The following is a 15000-nucleotide window of genomic DNA, read 5'->3' on the forward strand; positions in this document are numbered from 1 at the left end:
CGAGCCTGGGCTGCCCGCTCACTCTACCTGAGCGCGCGGCTTCCCCTCATAGCTCGTCCCGGGCGTCTGACGCGAAAACCACAATATGTGCTATCACGTCAACTGGCTCCAATGGGTTAACCCATTAACGCCAGGTGACTAGATATCACGTCTAGCGGTTTTGGGCCACACACCGGGGACGTGTTATTTTGTCCAGCCCGGCGTGCGGGAGGAGCCAGCACACAGCACTGGCTCGCGGCCAGTGTGGCCGAGAATCCTGACGCGTTAGGCTTATGTGTTCAAGAGTCCCAGAATTTTGGTCTTTTTAAGCCGGATTGGTCCCGTCGGGAATGGGTTAACAAACACTGTACAGCTTGCAACAAACTAGCTATAAAACTAACTATAAAACTTTGATTGCTACCATAACCTGTGTTGCATTGATTTTAAGAACTTCTAAAAATCTAAGACAGGTGGCAACACTCTGAGCCATAAGCATTTTTGACCATATGCTAAGCATGTGGGGTGCTATTACCATTTTGGCTGTTCTGCTGAGTGGCACTTTGAGTGAGGAGGAGTGTATATAGCTGTAATTCTTCTTTTTTTTTTTTTTTTTTTTTTTCTTCATTTCATTTATTACAATAGAGAAAATGTTTCACTAACCATACTTTTTTCCACAAGTTTGTGATAGTGAGGTTAGATTGAGTGTACAGCAAATATTACTCATTAATAGAGACTAATAGTTCTCCTACAGACGATATTTGTCTAAAGATTGTCAAAGCATACCAGTACTTGCCATAAGTCTTACAACATGACAAAACACAAATTACATAGGCCTATCCACAAACTACTCTAATTTCTACACTAAGGAGGTATTCAGTTGACACATGTATAACTATCTTAGTAGAGAAAACCAAAGCCATGGTTAAATTTGTACAAGATATACAGGGTTATCTATCTATCTATCTATCTATATATTATAAATAATTACTTAATTATTATGCGTGTGTGTGTACTTGTATGTTCTCACACACACAAACACACACACTAAATATTCATATTAGTTTGGCCAAATGGAAACAACAGTACATGTATTCCTTATCTCGACAGTTTATCTATTAAAACAAATCTAAAGAAAACAATTCAAAATAAGGGTTAACCACTTCAAAAAATAATTGGTGTTTCTTTTTTATGAATCTTAACTGAATATAACATATCCCAATCCAGTCTAATTTTTAGTGCTGTATCTTATCTCAGCAACTAAAGATAGGTTATCTGCAATGCAAGCTTCATCTTCCTTTATCATAGAAATAGTTTGTTTGCCATTATATCATGCATTATGCATCATGCATCATTACATTATGCCTAACAGGTTAAAAATTACCCTAACATAAAAATTAACTTGTTTTTCTTGCAACAAAGTTCAACTTGAAAATGACTAGTTTACATAATTCATTAAATGAAAAGTATTACACATTAATTATATTAAGTTTATAGAATCTTCTGGCTAGCTTAATGGTTTGGTGTGGACCTTTCACTTGGATGGCCTGCTTTTGTGCCCAACTCAGGGCACGGGAAAAATTTCGCTTGTTACAGTTTTCCTGCTTATACAGCCATAGTCAGGGATAACTCTGGTCCCATGTGGGTGGAGAGGGGTATTGGGCTATTACCATGACTTGACACACGGTCTAGTGCTTGTACTGTCCCTTTGCTGTGTCACCTATTAGTGATATGTAGCTGCAAATCTTCCCTATCTCTATATACTACTAATAATACATTTTTGTCCCTTACCCATCAACTGCTCATATATCTATCCATTACAAGGTCTAAAAATTAATTTAGCTCAATCAATCTAAGTATGAACATTATCCATAATGAATAATCTGGACTATTGATATGTTATGAATAAGGACAAAATACAGAAGACAATGTTTTGTTGGTATCTGTAACAAACTGCATCAAGACCCGTACATATCCACAAACCAGCTGCACAGCAACAAGGATTCCTACCTTGGGGTTCTCCACCATCTGGAGAAAGGTTCTGCCAGAAGATGGTGTGGTTGATGTGCCCCCCTCCATTGAACTTGAGTGCGGGGGCCAAGCTGATGACGGTGTTTACATCACCTGGAGCAATCAATAATAAAAGGTAAACAGAGAGAGAACAGAAGAGAGGTAAGAAAGAGAGGATAGAGATAAAGTAAAAAGTATTAAAAAGTAAATGAAAACAAAAGTGACAAAATAACAGCATGAAAAGGATACTATGCTAGTCAAGCCTCTCTTTATCCTGTATATCACATATACTACACTCTCGCCATCTTGAGAATATAATCTTTCATAATATATATTAAAATGTTTTGTAAAAAGGTAATTCATAAATATTTGCTTCCTTAATACTTTCATTTACATAAAAACAAGTAAAAATATCTCAGATTAAGAGTAAGAATAAAGATGACTGAAAATGAGTGCCCTCTAAATAAATTTACTTCTTGTGAAGTTAATATTTCCTCTATAAAACTAAGGAAACCTCAGCTGACCTTTAGCCTGAGCCTCAGCCAATTTTTCCTCAGCAACGTTCAAGTTGTTGACGTAAGTTTGGTGATGCTTCGAGTGGTGGAGCTGCATGATCTCTGCACAGATGACAGGCTCCAAGGCATTGTAATCATAAGGCAGGTCTGGTAGGGTGTGCTTCTGCTGGCTTCTCACCCCGACGGCAGCCAGTCTGTTTGGTGGTGGTAGAGTAGTTAGTAGTGTGGAGGTTATAGCATTCTGGAGTCTTTGGCAACTATACCCTTCACGCCCCAGATAATGTAGTTAGTGCACCTTTTACGTGTACCGAGATTCCTGTTCCAAGTAATGACATTATTTAATCTATACATTTACCTTTTGCCCATTGATTAGAACTCCTTTCTGCCAGTCACTCAATTCATAAATTGAAGATATAACTTCCTATATATAAAAATATCTGACAAAAATTGAAGAAAATCTAGTCAAAACAACTTCACTGATTAGGAAAATATACCCTAGTATAATTTGCTTTTCTTTTATCTATTTTACTGAAACCTTTACATGAGCTACCATGAAAAGCCTACAAGCTTGGCTAACTTATTGAAAATGCAGGGCTACCAGATCATCCAAAGGCAAATGGGCATTCCTTCTAACACACAGGATTCCTACACAATTTGTGACTAGTGGTGTGATCACATGGTCACACTTTATACAGTTATACGAGGTACTGAGGTTCAATATGACTCATTAATTAAAATGAAGGTAAAAATAATAGCCAAATAAATTTGCTTTTACTTCAAGTTCACAAGCATGTAATACTTGTTACTCCAGCACTTTTCTGGTCCCAAGCATACAAGACCAATAAAAACCTATAAATATAACCCTGTCAAAATCTGAAAAGCCCAACTCCAGCATCTGAGGTGGGGGGAACGACCAAGGCAACCCTAAGGTGTTACAGTCACAGCTGTAATCAGAGAATCAGGGAAAATGTGGGGAAAAATATGACTATGAATGAATAGAGGGTGTGAGAATTTTGCTGATACCAATACTGTGGTATCTAATAAGGAGGCACTCTCCTGAACATTTATCTTTGGTAATATTGATGTTAATGAGCATTGTTATTAGTACATTTACAGCTCCCACTACAGGAAACACTAATTTGTGGCTTGAAGCTTTTCCCCAGAGGAACTGACTTTGGGTAGGGCCCTTTTTCCTCCCCAGGGGGGATGACCAACTGGTTCCTGATACTGTTAAATCAGTAGGTAGGCTCACCTGTTCCCTGGACCTCCCACCAAGGGGATTTTGCATGCTCATGTGTGTGCCATGAATGGTATCCCTGAATACAGGAGGCCTGGATTTTCAGTGATGAAGTCTGCAGCAAAAAGGCAGAATGCATTAACTCCAAAATCCATGTTTTGAGAAAATCGATGTTAAAGGTTTGGCTGCATGTATATTTACTCCTATCATTGTTATCGATATACAAAACTGACCATACCTTTATTGACATTCAGACACCATGAGGGTTGTATCAAAATTCCTCTTTAAATGACGATTCCACAGATACCAAATTCATAAAAATTGTATTTTTGGAGTTAATGCGTTCTGCCTTTTCACTGCAGAAGTGTGCAACAACACCCAGCAGCGGTACCGGTATTGTTGGATAAAGACGCAACCACACGTAGCGAAAAAACAAACCTTTGGGCATGACGTAGCTTTAATTATGACGTAACCCATAAAAGCTCTTTTCTTCTGGAAACGAAAAATAACCGAGATATATTATTTTGAAAATAATTAAAAACGATTAACGGGAGAGATGATTCCACCGTCTTAACAAACATCTGACTGAAAAATATCGGCTCTGCGCATGCGCCAACCTCCCCCGCGGAAATACAAAAAAGTATCGATAGACGGCAATACTGTCACGTGATAATAATAGCACCAATAGGGAAACAATAGGTCTAACCGACAAAATGATCGACCAATCACGGACAATTGACCATAGAGTCTGGGTCTTTGCTTGAATTTCAAAATCAGTTTCGAGATGGCTACATTGTGTGCAAGACGTAGGTACACTCCATGGGAATTCATCATGGTTTTTTATAAAGATAACGCTGCATCACTGAAATAATTACGTGACCACGGTGCTCTGCCAATGGAAATGGAGTGCAAAAAACTGTGAATTACAACCCGCCTCACACGCCTCCAATTAAGGTAAGAAGTGGTAACATTCGAAGATAAAAGTCAGATGCTACGAAGTGCCCTTGGCTAGGGCAGGCTAAAATCGGTCATTGAAGTGAACCTGCACGCAGTGGTTAAATAAGGGGGGTCAGGGGGGGGCGAAGCCCCACCTTGGCTAGGGCAGACAAAAAATCGGTCAGTTCCGTGTCGGTGGTGGACGTTCGTTTTGAAAAGTTACCGGCCACGCAGTGGCCTTAAAAGTGGGGGGTCCAGGGGGGGGGCGAAGCCCCCCCCTTGGCTAGGTCAAACCCAAAAACTAGGTTAGGTTAGGTTAGGTTTATGGGTTGGGTTTTGATTACGCAAAAAGCCCTTTAAATTTCGCGCCAGAATTCGTTAGTTCCGTATCGACGGTGGCGCGCGTGTGGGGAGGGAGGGAGGGGGGGGGGTGTAACTCAACAACGAAAGGTTTCCGATGGAAATGAGTAGCGAAACTGTACAAAACAGAACGAAAACTACCAGAAAAAATATCGTGTCGTGCCTAGAGGTTTGGTTGCGTCTTTATCCAAATTTACCCCAGCAGCTAGCAACAAGCTTTTCTGGTCCCATAGTTTGGCAAGATGGATGGCCTGATCTGGGCTTGACCAGGTCAATTGGCTGTCTTCCTGGCTATGCAAGTTATAACCAGGTTTCTTTAATGCTCTCCCCAGGCATTGAGGCTAATAACACCACCGTAATTGCTTTCTGTGCCCTAAAACAATTACATCTGGACTGCATACATCAAATGCAATTCACTGACCAATGTTGCCAATATCACCGCAAACCATTTCTATGTAATTACTTATCATCAAGAACGCAATCCTTATCAATTCCGTTTTATATCAAATTAACAACAGCAATCTAATTCTCCACAAGCTTGATACAGCTGACCCAGGTGATGAAAAATAACGTATTCAATTGAAAAGCGCAAATCAATGCCTCGTTTATGTAGACGAGGCATGAAGAAAAAAAGCTATAACAACACCATGAGTAAAACCGGCAGTAACAACAAAGTCTATGGTGATTATAATAACTGTCACTCATCTAAAAAATCAATAAAAATTACGTAAAGTCAGAGCCGGTGTAAGGCGAAGTTCCCTTCATCGAACTCCGAAGGTGAAATGGTCATGACACTCTTAATTAACAGCTCTCGGGGGAGTCACCGTGCACAAACACCATCCCCCTTTGGATCCGAACTGATCCGTCAAATTGCTTGCTTGGCAAACTTCAGAGAGTCTGAGGAAAAGCTTACCCCCGGGCCGAGAAAAAGAGTCTCCTTGCGGCGAGCATCGCGATACGTGTTGCCTCTCGGGCGTCTGGCGAGGTTCTGGCGGCCGTTGGTTCCAACACTTTGCGGACTGGGGAATGGCGGGGGGATTTATCTCCGTTTTGCTCTTTTGGGAAGCTTGGTGGATTACTTGGTTGTTATTAGAGTTAGGGATTTTGGGGAGGACATATTGTAAGGTTATAACTTAGTCTGTTGTGGTTTTAGGTGAAATAATTATGTAGCGTTTTTTTCTATTTTTGTTTGATTATTCAATTATCTTGTATATCAAAGGCACAAAAAACATTTATGTATATCGGAAAAATATACAAAAGATAAATTGAGTAGAACAGAGAGGGATAATTTCGGTCTCAGTAGTTTTTAAAAGTATTAGAATTCCCAGAGTAAATATTGGTAAAGTTTGGGTCAGTAGAAATATGTGTTTAAGGAGTCATTAATTAGAGTTTTATGAGTTTTTGATAAATTTCGCCTCAAGACTGCTGTGTTTACCGTAGAAGTAGCAACATATGGACTGCAGTGGATGTGAAATTCAAAGTGCAGTGACCAGAAACGGCGCAAATAATCGGAAAATGTCGTATTGAGTCCGGCGGAGACCGAAGATGGCGTCGCTCTCGGGACTTCGGACTTCGACATAAACCGCCTACAAGGTCCTTCGCGTGACTCAGGTGAGCTGCCAGCCGTCCTCTCTGCTCTCCCTACGTCGCTTAGGGGAGGCGAAAGGTGTGCAAGCGAGGCGAGGGGGCGCATGGGGATAGGAGGTCCAGCAGGACAGATGGTGACCTTGTCCGGACCTCCCTTGACGTGACCTGACACGCCTTCGTTCGCCTCTCGAACTCCCTCTCGAAGGGCTTCTGCCTTGCCTTCGGAAGGTGGCCGGGCGAGCTCTGGAAAGGTCTGGTTCCTTGTCCTATTCGGAGTGGGGTCTCAGCGTCCTGTTGTCTGGGCCAGGGGTTGGGTTGCCTAGCATCAGGCTGATGTCGTTTGGCTTGGGTCCCTCGCAAGGGCGCCGTCGAATCATGTGGTGGCCATGCAACATCTTGATGTCTACTTCCCGGTGCAGATTATGCCTATGAGATACATTGGTGCGAATAATCACGCAGCTACTCGGAACCAATCGCTGAAGTCGTATCTTGGGAGTGCGTACGTTGGTAAATTTCCGGAACAGGCCCACGTCATGAAATACAGCAAAATTGGTATAGTTTGATTCTTTGCGATGTCTAGCGTGCATTTATAGTGGTGAGGATTGCATTATGGATCTCAGAAAAAAAGGGCGAGGAAAAATTGATAATTATCTAATGGGAAATTGGTGTTTTGTCGATCAACTATCAAGTTACATATGGCACGGTATATTTCTCTCTATTGTAAAATATAGGAACAGTAAATGTCACTGTTAAGATTTTCTCACCCGCATGACATACCATGTGCACAGTGATTGCAGTTGCGTGACATGAAATGATATAGGGCGGGAATTTTGAATTAAACATTTTCAAGGGGATTTTTTTGCCTACTAAAAGGGCTTTATACCCCCTTTTCAAAGTATTTCATGCTACTCACCATAATTTTTTGGTTTTCATTAGAATTGAAATTATTAGATCAAATTTAATTCGTTATTGATTGAATTAAATGCGCTCTTTGGACGATGACATGTTTAGATAATGAGCATATTCGAACGCTCGTATCATAATGTATTATTAGTTGTGTTCTGTAATATTGCTGTATTTGGTAGCTAGACATCAAAAGGAATTCATTGATACCAATTTCAATGGATTTTATGACATGGATCCATTCTAGAAATTTACTTAAATATTTATCAGCACATTTGAAGTGTAGTCACTCCTACCAAATGTATGAAGTAGTAGCATTATATTCATAAAACTGCTGCAGTAGTAAGTTTGTTGATTAGGAATAGTCATTAAAAGAACTTTTTTTTTTTTTTTTTGTATTTAACTGTTTTTAGAAATTTATATCTGTCATATCACAGGCTCCATCAATTCTGCAGTTGACTAAGATTGTAGTTCAGGGTCCATATCAACTCATTTTTTTTTTTCTTTATACTCAATGTGATAAAAGTAGTACTGTTTTAGGGGGGGGGACAAAAAGCAACTTTATTTTTTCGTATTTCTGTGCTGTTACGAACAAACACGAAACTTATAACCATTCAAAATGAAGAGGTAGGGAAGAGGAAGGAAACTTGTGCTTTTGACAGTGAGTGCCACAATAAAAGGCATCCCTACTGGCACAGGGGCACATTGTAGGCATTGGGGTGTAAGTCACCTTCCTCCTCTCGTTCTGCCTGCACATCTTTCATCTGCGGTACTTTAGAGCAAGAGGTTGGCAACTTGCGATGTGCCATCCCTCTATAGAGATAGTGGTTGCTAGAGACTGTAGATGGGTGCCATTCAAAGCTCTCTCTCCTGCTGGTGCTAGAAGAAAGTGGTGCCATCTAGGTTTTGGAAGTGAGTTAAAACCCATTTTGATTATTCCCGCTGGCACTGTTCCGTATTTGCAAGGCTGCAATGCCGGGGCTCTCGAACGCATAGGTCTAAATCAATTATACGATTGATGGCGCATGCCGGCACCCGTTGCTATGCATATTACATAATCGCTGTCTGTGGACGGCGGCCGGCGGTATTAGGTTAAGGATGAGCCTCCTGATATTTGTTCAAGAAAAATGATGAGGGAACAAGTTTTGAGTGTAAGGCCAGTTAACCTCTTGCCTTTATTCAGTCTCTTTATTTTGTACCTTGGATTTCATAAGTCTTCTTTTTTCATACATACATACATGCATACATACATACATACATACATACATACATACATACATATATACATACATACATATATAAATATAAATATATTTATATATATATATATATATATATATATATATATATTTATGTATATAAATTTACATTAACCCAATGACGACGGTGCGTCACACTCGTGAAAATGAGGATTTACTCAGACTACTGAATTAACCCTCAAGATGTTCAGCTTGAGCATCTTAACCCATTTTGGATGGGGATAGATTTGTTTGACTGATCCCCAGGATGCCTGTCCTGGGGATCCTTGGCCTACCTCCCAAGATGGGTTTCATTGCAGAGTGAGGGAGCTTCACCTGACGTATTTAGCCTTTTTTGTGCTCTCTTTTATTCTATCATTATAATACTAGAGCTGTATTTGTGTTTGTCATTTCTCTGTTTTACTATCTTGTGAGACTTATATGTGCCATCCCATCCAGTAGTGTTTATCGATGTTGTACTGGACTAGAATTTTAACCCTCTCTGGATGGGTGGTACACTACTGTACCGCTCATTCAAAAGCCCAGTGGCCGGGTGGCACAATATGGTGCCAGCCATTTAATTGATTTAGGCCTAAGCGTTCAAAAGCCCCGGCATTGTGACATGCAAGGCTGGAATGCCCCCGTCGTGAGTGGGTTAATGTAGGGTCCATATTTCTTTATACTCAGTGTGATAGAGTCATGGCATGTATAGATAGATGTCACCCGTCATTTGATTGAATTTTTTCATGGTGTTTATGTGTGCCATCTCCAATGTCAATGGGTTAGTTATGCTGTATGCCTAAATGCAAAACTAGACCAGGTATATGAACCCTTGATAAAAGAAAAGTTGTTTGCGGATTCCAAATAAATAATGAAACAAAACATTATATGCTTTTTGAAGCAAAACATGATGCTTTTATAGAAAGAAAATGTTTTACTCTTTTACATGAGCAGTATTGTAGATGGGTTATGGTGTTTTTGAAGTAAACAATTTTCTAAGGTTTATGGTTATGATATCTTTTTAGCTCATGAATATGAACCAGAACCACCTTTCAGTGAGAGACGAATGTTTAAATGTGTCATACACTCAAATATTTTGCTATATTGTGTAAACCTTTGCCCAAACCTATTGTCATATGTTACAGGTGTTATTTTTTTAATCCATTTTCTCTCTCTCTCTTTCTTTCTCCCTCCCCCCTTCCAAGCTCATCCTATGTACAGTAGCTCCTTATCTGATGTTAAATAGCATGAGAGATCTACAAGCTCTATCGTGTGAGTGAGTGAGTGAGTGAGTGAGTGTGTGAGTGTGTGAGTGAGAGAGAGAGAGTCAAAAGTGCAACCTTAGCAACCTAAGAATATGATTTAATCACATTGAAGTAATCTGTATCAACAAGATTTGGAGTTAGCTTGCTTCACCTTGGCTTGTTTGTAAACAATCAAGATAGCTGTCGATTTTGAGCCTAAAAAGTATATGCCTAAATCGCAACACATATTTAATTTTACTTTCACTCCTTTGCGACTTAACTGGTCGTCAGGGCGGGTGGTCTATGACACTAGTGGCACCGGCTAAAATTTAGAGGGACGGGGGAAGGGTTTTCTCTGCCCTCTGGGTAGCGCAGACTAGCCCAAACAATATTTTTCCATAAATCCTTCATAAAATGTGGCTTTAGGCTGGCTTTGCTCTGGAGCAAAACGCTATTACAGCCATAGTACTTCATGACTGAATGTGCGCCTCAACTGTGAGCAATGGGCTAATATGTACTATAACAAACTCATTTACATCAGTTTTAAGTCTTTATTAAACTCAAAAATTTATGGGGTCCGTCATGGGAGGATAGTTTGTTTAACCCATTAACAACGGGGCTATTTTGGCTCTAAATGGTCAAAATGCTGGGATATTTCAAACACAGAAGCCTAATGCCTCGAGATTCTCTCCCAGACTGGCCATGGTTAGGCTCTATGCGCCTGATCACCCGGCGCACTGGCCAGGAGGATAGCCACAACGAAGTATCTCGTCCCCGTCAGCTGACCCTGCCACCACTTGACATGATATCTTGTCACCCGTCGTTAACGGGATAAGCTGATTGACGGCGGTTTCAGCTCTGCCTGGACATGATACCAGGGTACATTTCAAATACCCCTCTTCATCTGCTAAGGTGGAGGCCAGCCACTATGTGCCTGATCACCTGGCATGCAGGCCATACAAAAAGCCATTATGTGATATCGCTTACCCGGCGGGAAGACTAACCAAGCCGTGATGTACTATCATTCATTTGTCTTTTACCTGTTGCTGATGGGGCTGTTTTGGCTGCAAATGGTTGAAACGCCGGGATATTTCAAACTGGTAAGCCTAATGCCGCAGGCTTTTCGCCTGTACTGGCTGCGGCCAAACACTAACACTCACCCATTCACCCAGCGCGCCGGCCAGGAGGATAGCCATGACAAAATATCTCGTCTCTGGCGGCTGGTGCTGTCACCACTTGATGTGATATCTTGTCACTTGTTGTTTATGGGTTAAGGGGTTAAGATAATCTGCTGAGAGGTGCCCTAGTGCCGAAACTGTTCATCCTGAACATAGTAGGCCTGGGTAAGGTGCACCATGCGGAATGGTTCAAGTGAACACATGGATTGAGTTGCACACACTTGGATCAAGGTCACTGGTCACTGAAACAGGAAATTCAGCCTCTTTCTCCACGGTGGCTGTCTCCCCTCTGATAGGAATATACATCTCTTCCACCTACCTGGCTATATTGAAACATTTGTATTGGTACACCTGGTGATATTCCCCTTTCAGAACTCCTTATCCTGTGCATAGCAATGACCCAATGACTGGGTTCCAAATCTCAGTTGTGACAGTAATGATCCCAGTTTAACCCTTTCCCGACGGCGCACGCGCTACGCGAAAACCCCTATGCTGGGCGATTGCAATATTGCATTGGAATCGTCACACTGGCATGACGCCCCGGCATCGGGAATTTAGCTGTGTCACACGAGTGTGACGCACCGTCGTCATAGGGTTAATTGATCATGTTCATATGTTTTTTTTTTTTTAACCCATTGCGTACGGGTGTCATGACATACATGACGTAGAAGCTTTGGCCTGACGACGGGCGTCATGACGTACACGACGTTCGGGGATTTTGGATCACTGTGCTATTTTATTTTGCTATGAAAAAGGAATGAGTGATGATGGCTACTGCAGTCCTAATTACTATAATTACCGTAATATCGTGCAAGCTTAACGTCCAAAACCTAGATGGCACCACTTTTTTCTAGCACCAGCAGGTGAGAGAGCCTTGAATGGCACCCATCCACAGTCTCTAGCATGCACTGTCTCTATAGAGCGATGGCACACACTAAGTTGATGAACCCTTGCTCTAAAGTACCGCCGATGAAGGATGTGCAGGCAGAACGAGAAGAGGAAGGTGACTCAATCCATACCCAGTGTCTAAAATGTGCTCCTGTGCCAATATGGATGTCTTTCACTGTGGCACTCACAGTCACAAGCACAGGTTTCATTCCTCTTCCCTACCTCTTCTTGTTATCTTTATTGTAGGTGGTTATATGTTTCGTATTCGTTCATGACAGCACAAAAATACGAAAAAATAAAGTTGCCTTTTGTCCTCCCATAAAACAGCAATACTTCTATCACATTGAATATAAAGAAAATAATGAGCTAATATGGATAACATACTACAATTTTAGTCAACTGCAGCACTGATAGAGCCTGTCATACGGCACATATAAGTCTCTAAACTCAATAAAACACACAAAAAAATAAAACACAAAAACCGCTCTAGTTTTACAATGAATGACTGAAAGAGATTTGGATGCTTCAAATTATATTGCTTCAAGTGGTCTCTCTCTAAAATAAAACCTATCCTGGAGGCTGGGCAAGCAAATTTATCTCCGTCTGCAATGGGTTAATGAGCCTTATACAAACCCAAGAAAAAATCTAAAATGAGCTTCAGGGAAATTAAAGTTCAGTTCTTTACTATTAATTTTTCAATTGGTGAAATCCATAGCAAAATGTTATTTTGACTTCACTGAGCCTCATTTGAAAAATGAAGCTTTCTTGCCCCAATTCTTATAAGGATTCTAAAGGCAATAACTTTTCTTTTCCACAAAGAGATGAAACCAGTAATTTTAGTTTATTTTCAGAAATTGAAATATACTTTCGTATACTATTGCTAAAGCTGAAATGCACATGTATTCAACTAGTGCCAGATTGAGACACATTGGGGCCCTTAGGCTAAAGATTCTTGAGAAAATAAATAAAACTCAAACATCTGATTAACCATCAGGTAAAGATAAAAATGACAAACTTAACCTTTGGCATCGTATGACACCTATACATGTCAGAGAAAATGGTCCCAAACACTGGGTGGCGAGATGGGACCATCTTACCATGGCACGCAAAAAGACCATGAAATTCAAACATCAAAGTGTTTGTTTGTGTCTTCATTTATAAACTTTATAAAGTTATTTATAAAGTATTTATGTGTTAGGTTTGTAAAATCAGAATTAAAATTATGAGCAATATTACTATCATCCAGCCACTGCTTGTATATATAATATATATATAGCATGAGATTCAAAAGTCAGTGTGGGTCTACTTGTATCTTTGTTCATACTAAGTTATTTGATAAATACAAATGTTATAAGTTCAGTATAATCATGATCATGATCATGATTACCATAATTATTATTATGATAAGCTATTCTTAATGGAAGTCCTATTAGTATTATGGTAATGAAACATTTTATCCAACTTTCCACCCAGATTTGCAACTCTTAGATCACGTAATGTAGCCTGGAGGGTATAGATGTACTGTATATAGTATAATTTTGTCATATATATCCCATCTATAAGAAAAAAAAAATCAATCATATTTTCATCCTTCCATAAACCTGTCACATCCTTTGCATAGAGTCTAATCTACTTGATAAAAAAATATGGAGTATACACTGCACTATCAGTCAGTTATAAACTTCTTAAACACTTAAAGTAGGTATTATGCACTCAGACCAACAGTCTACCATTGTTAATGTTTAGAGTTATACTATTATTAGTGATGTGTGGCCACGGTCAAAAGAACATCCCCTCCAAAATTTTTCCTGAATAGCAGTCCATCACCTTGTAAATGCATACCTGGTGTCGTTGCATTAAAAGGCCATTCCACTTCATGTAATAATGATATGATCATATAAATTGCAAGTAGACAATCTTTGTTAAAATAGATAGGGTTTCCAGGGCCAGCCTCTCTTCTCCCATTTACTTGATACCCCAAGAAAGATATAGTCGTCACAAATGACCAGTATTAACCCATTGCAGACAGGGCACCTAATGACCTAACTGGTCATCAGGATGGGCGGTCTACGACACTAGCAGTATGGGCTAAGAATTAGAGGGATGGGAAAAGTGTTTTCTCTGCCCTTTGGGTAGCAAAGACTAGCCTAAACAATATTTTTTCATAAATCCAACATAAAATGTGGGTTTTAGGCTGACTTTGGAACCCTGTAGCTCTGGAGCTACCATTGTTATAGCCATAATACTTCATGACTATGTGCATGTTTCAACTGTGAGCAGATTCCGATGTTGCGTCATGTACGCATTGGCACCCATCTTTTAGGCCTAATTGTTGCCATCATGTATGTTAGGACACCTGCACATAATGGGTTAACCCATTCTGGACAGGTGTGCTATGAAAAAGGAGTGAGTGATGATGGCAACTACAGTCATAACTACTGTAATTACTGTAATATTAACCCAGTCACGACGGGGGCATTCCAGCCTTGCATGATACAATGCCGGGGCTCTCGAACGCATAGGCCTAAATCAGTTAAATAAACGATGCCGTATGACGTCACCCAGCGAACGGGCCTTGAATGCGCAGTACTGTAGTGTACCACCTGTCCAGAGAGGGTTAAGCTAACTTAACATCCAAATATAGATGGCACCACTTGTTCCTAGCACCAACAGGAGAGAGAGCCTTGAATGGCACCCATCCACAGACTCTAGCAAGCACTATCTTTATAGAGTGATGGCACACACTAAGTTGACAACCTCTTGCTCTAAAGTACCACCGATGAAGGTTGTGCAGGCAGAACAAGGAGAGGAAGGTGACTCAATCCATACCCAGTGTCTAAAATGTGCTCCAATATGGATGCCTTTCACTGTGGCACTCACAGTCACAAGCACAAGTTTCATTCCTCTTCCCTGTCTCTTTATGATATT

General features: G+C 40.5%; 2 protein-coding genes across 2 annotated transcripts in view; one reads left to right on the forward strand and one right to left on the reverse strand.

Annotated features, from left to right (window-relative positions):
* Sod2 (superoxide dismutase 2) overlaps nt 1-6085 on the reverse strand; it is a 9094-nt gene extending 3009 nt beyond the window's left edge. Inside the window, exons 1-3 of the mRNA XM_043024439.2 lie at nt 5948-6085; nt 2511-2695; nt 1987-2100 (exon numbers count right to left, since the gene is read on the reverse strand). Of these exons, the coding sequence (XP_042880373.2) occupies nt 1987-2100; nt 2511-2695; nt 5948-5985 (337 nt within the window). The 5' untranslated portion in view covers nt 5986-6085. The remainder of the gene's footprint in view (nt 1-1986; nt 2101-2510; nt 2696-5947) is intronic.
* A 417-nt stretch (nt 6086-6502) lies between these two features.
* Nucleotides 6503-15000, forward strand: part of fl(2)d (Pre-mRNA-splicing regulator female-lethal(2)D) — a 33450-nt gene continuing 24952 nt past the window's right edge. The window contains exon 1 of the mRNA XM_043024438.2: nt 6503-6645. The gene's annotated coding sequence lies outside the window, so the exon portion shown is untranslated. The remainder of the gene's footprint in view (nt 6646-15000) is intronic.

The sequence above is a fragment of the Penaeus japonicus genome, unplaced genomic scaffold (genome assembly GCF_977035675.1).
Source record: "Penaeus japonicus unplaced genomic scaffold, GWHDUDI00000001_assembly GWHDUDI00000005, whole genome shotgun sequence".
NCBI lineage: Eukaryota > Metazoa > Arthropoda > Malacostraca > Decapoda > Penaeidae > Penaeus > Penaeus japonicus.